Raw genomic sequence first — 3151 nt, 5'->3', positions numbered from 1 at the left:
TCACTCGTGCGCTCCATCGAAAATTTGTTATTCGTGCATGAGTAACTTATTGCCAATTTACTTCACAATTATTCAACTTTATTACTGCGCATTCTTCAGGAGCTTATTGACAATTCCGTGGACATTGCGCTGCGATGATCGTTTAAGTTTCTTAATGAAGACTACAATGGAGGGAGCCACTAATCACAGTAAATAAGAGCATATGCAACGAAATAGTCATCCTTGAATGGCTATCACTGACTACAGCGATCTGAGCAGAAATCAAGGAGAATTATGAAAGGCCTAGTTCCGTATTCAAGCATAAGGTTATATTCCGACAGATTGACCAAATTATAGGCAAGAAAAATCACACGGTTTGAACTTACGTGAACTAATAAATCACAATAAATTGTTAAATCGTTCTAAAAAAAGCACAGAAAAACAAACAAGTACAACAATGACATATCACATTATCACTTTTGCAGAACGCTTTTAACCTTCTCACTCCTAAATTACAAAACATTTGGGTATTCAAAGTTGGCAAACATAGTAACCAAGTCCTCAAGGCCGAAAATATCCCGACTTTTGGAGTGTAAGTGTAACATATGGCTGGAGAGATCGGATAGGTGGCGCCACTCTGGTTATCTGGCTGCATATCGTGCTCCGTTTTCACCTGTCCTTGGCCCGGTCCAGGGCCTTGCCCGCCCCTGGGTCTACTCTTCATCTTTTCACGAAGACTTCCGCCACAAGTGGACACCATACGACTCCCGGTCCGACGCCAGGCTGGCCCTCCAGGCCCCTCCAAATCTACGAAGCGGCGCGGCGCCGCGCTAACCCTAACTCGCCGCGCCTGCACCTCTGAAATGCAGCGTCTCACGAAGACCCGGCAGCCGACAGCCACCAATGCCCCGCTGGCCTCCTCTTCTACCGCCGCCGGTGCCACTGAGCCTACTCTGTCAACGCTGAATGTTACCAGCGACGTGACTAATTCTAAGCCGGCAGCCCTGCCTCAACCGGCTGCGTTCCTGCACTCCGCACACGCCACCGTGCATATTCCGGCCACGTTCAACGCTGTGAGCAACGCTGAGAGCTCTGACTCGACCGCCGCGTCGCAGTCGGCGTTCGTCGCCTCAATGTCTCCTACGACCAAGTTCCACGCTGTCAGCGACGCCAAGAGTCTCGGACCACTAAACATGTCGCAACCTGCAGCGTTCACAGTCGCCGCCACGGATGCCGCCGCGTCTATTCCGGCCACATTGGCGCCTGTTGTAAAGTGCTGCAATCAGACATCAGAATCGCAGCTGAACGCGCTTGTTGCAGCCGCTCCCACCGGATCCACCACTTCTGCCGTGCTGGACAGTGCAAACTCTATGCCCGCCAACGTCATTCCCAATGTTTCGAGATGTGTTTCTGTCGCCCCTACCTCCTTGACCACTGTGTATCCGGCTGACGACTCGTCGGCGGAGATGGATTTCACGTCGTCCCCAGACAACGACCATAATACGCCATCATTAGAAAGCGGCTGGAGCACCGTCAGTACCAGCCGCAAACCTGCCTCCGCCGCCCGCCCTCGCACCGAGCTCATCTCAGTTGGGATACAGCTTCCGCCCGGTACCCTCACTCCCAAGCTGCCTCTTTACGACTTGCTTGCCGCCATCGTCTCCGCCGCACATCTCTCCTCCAAAACCAGCGCAGAGATCACCCTTCAGGCCAAGCCAGCTCAGAGCCTTGTATTTCTGAAAACACACTCCCCTCTCACCGCCCAACTCCTACTTTCTCTCACGCATCTTCAGCTCCACGGTAAGCCAATCACCGTCAAAACATATGCCCCCAATCCTCCCATTTCCTGCCTCGGCGTCATTCATAACGTTGGTGGTCACTTTACTCCTACTCAGCTCATGCATGACCTAGAATCATACACGACTGCTATTCTCGCTGCTCGTATGATGGGCAGCACAGAATCAGTGCTCATAACCTTCGCTGGCACCGTCATACCCCACTTCGTATATTTTAAACGCGTCGCTTTCCGATGCCGCCCTCATAAGCCTAAGCCCCCCACATGCACCCGTTGTCTTGCTCTGGGACACCGTGCTCACCAATGCCCTCAGCACGACGTTCCGGCCAAGTGCCGCCGCTGTGCTGTACCCCTACCCGCAGATCCTACCGCTCACGCGTGTGCCCAACCATGGTGCATTCATTGCCAGGTAAACACACATCCCTCTCTCGACCCCACCTGCCCCTTGCTCCTCGCTAAACAACGCGAGTGTGCCAGAGCCGCGTTTCTCCGTCGCACAGCTTTGCGCAGGGCCACGAAGCCCACCCCTTCTTCCGCCTCCTTCGCTAATCATGCATCTCCGTCAAGTCAGGCTCCATCACCTCCAGGCTCCTACGCCGCTACAGTCAAAGGGCCCTCGGTGCAAGCATCCCTTTCTTCCACTACTATACCCTCGCCATCCCTGACTGACGAGAACCGCTCCTTCGATCTCCGGCTCACAATGCTTGAGCGTCACCAACGCGAACAACAGCGCATCTCCCAAGATTTACAACAGCAAATCCACGCATTCACACAAACCCTAAAGACAACAACGTCCTCTCTTACATCCCAGCTTACCAAGCTAAATGAGCACCTTGCCACGCTCATCACCCCGTCCCCTAACGCCCAGGTCGCCCCTTTGGCTGACCTGGTAGAAACCACCACCACTGCACACCACACTCGCTTGCTTCAGCTCGAAACTTCGATTGTCCAGATCCTCACCACCCTCCAAACCCAATCCAAGCAATTGGAATCATTCGCTTCTATGCTGGGCTCCCTCCAGGAGTCACTGCCCCCGGCCAAAAAGAAGGAATGTGTCCCCGCAAACTCTTCTACCTCTAATCTATCGTAAACATGGCGCCTGGAGAGGACCTCGAGATTGTGCAGTGGAACTGTCGAAACCTTCGCCACAATAAGACCCCCCTCCACCAGTATCTCCTCACCCGCCCTTCCCTGCCCCATTTTCTCCTTATCCAGGAGACTCGGACGGCCCGCACCGTCCCAGGTTACCGCGCCTACCATGCCACGACGGGCACGCCGCTTGCGTCCATTTATGTACGCAGCGACGTCCTCGTCGAGCCACTTGATATCCCCTCCAGCCTCCGTAAATATTTAGTTGGTGTTGTGTATTACCAACCT

General features: G+C 53.8%; 1 protein-coding gene across 1 annotated transcript; it reads left to right on the top strand.

Moving 5' to 3' along the window:
• Window positions 1-842: 842 nt before the first annotated feature.
• Window positions 843-2864, top strand: LOC139059503 (uncharacterized). Its single transcript, XM_070537927.1, has 2 exons — window positions 843-1779; window positions 2362-2864. Exons 1-2 carry the CDS (start codon window positions 843-845, stop codon window positions 2862-2864), a joined length of 1440 nt encoding a protein of 479 aa, XP_070394028.1.
• Window positions 2865-3151: the final 287 nt, after the last annotated feature.

The sequence above is a fragment of the Dermacentor albipictus genome, chromosome 4 (assembly GCF_038994185.2).
Source record: "Dermacentor albipictus isolate Rhodes 1998 colony chromosome 4, USDA_Dalb.pri_finalv2, whole genome shotgun sequence".
In the NCBI taxonomy this organism is placed as follows: domain Eukaryota; kingdom Metazoa; phylum Arthropoda; class Arachnida; order Ixodida; family Ixodidae; genus Dermacentor; species Dermacentor albipictus.
The sequence above is the reverse complement of the archived record's forward strand: the minus strand, read 5'-3'. Positions and strand labels throughout refer to the sequence as shown.

What these genes read in the sequence shown, in the direction of transcription:
- LOC139059503 (XM_070537927.1), top strand. Translation starts at nt 843, where the DNA reads ATGCAGCGTCTCACGAAGACCCGGCAGCCGACAGCCACCAATGCCCCG. An exon ending in CACGCATCTTCAGCTCCACG is followed by an intron (nt 1,780 to 2,361) that starts GTAAGCCAATCA and finishes CATCACCTCCAG; the next exon opens with GCTCCTACGCCGCTACAGTC.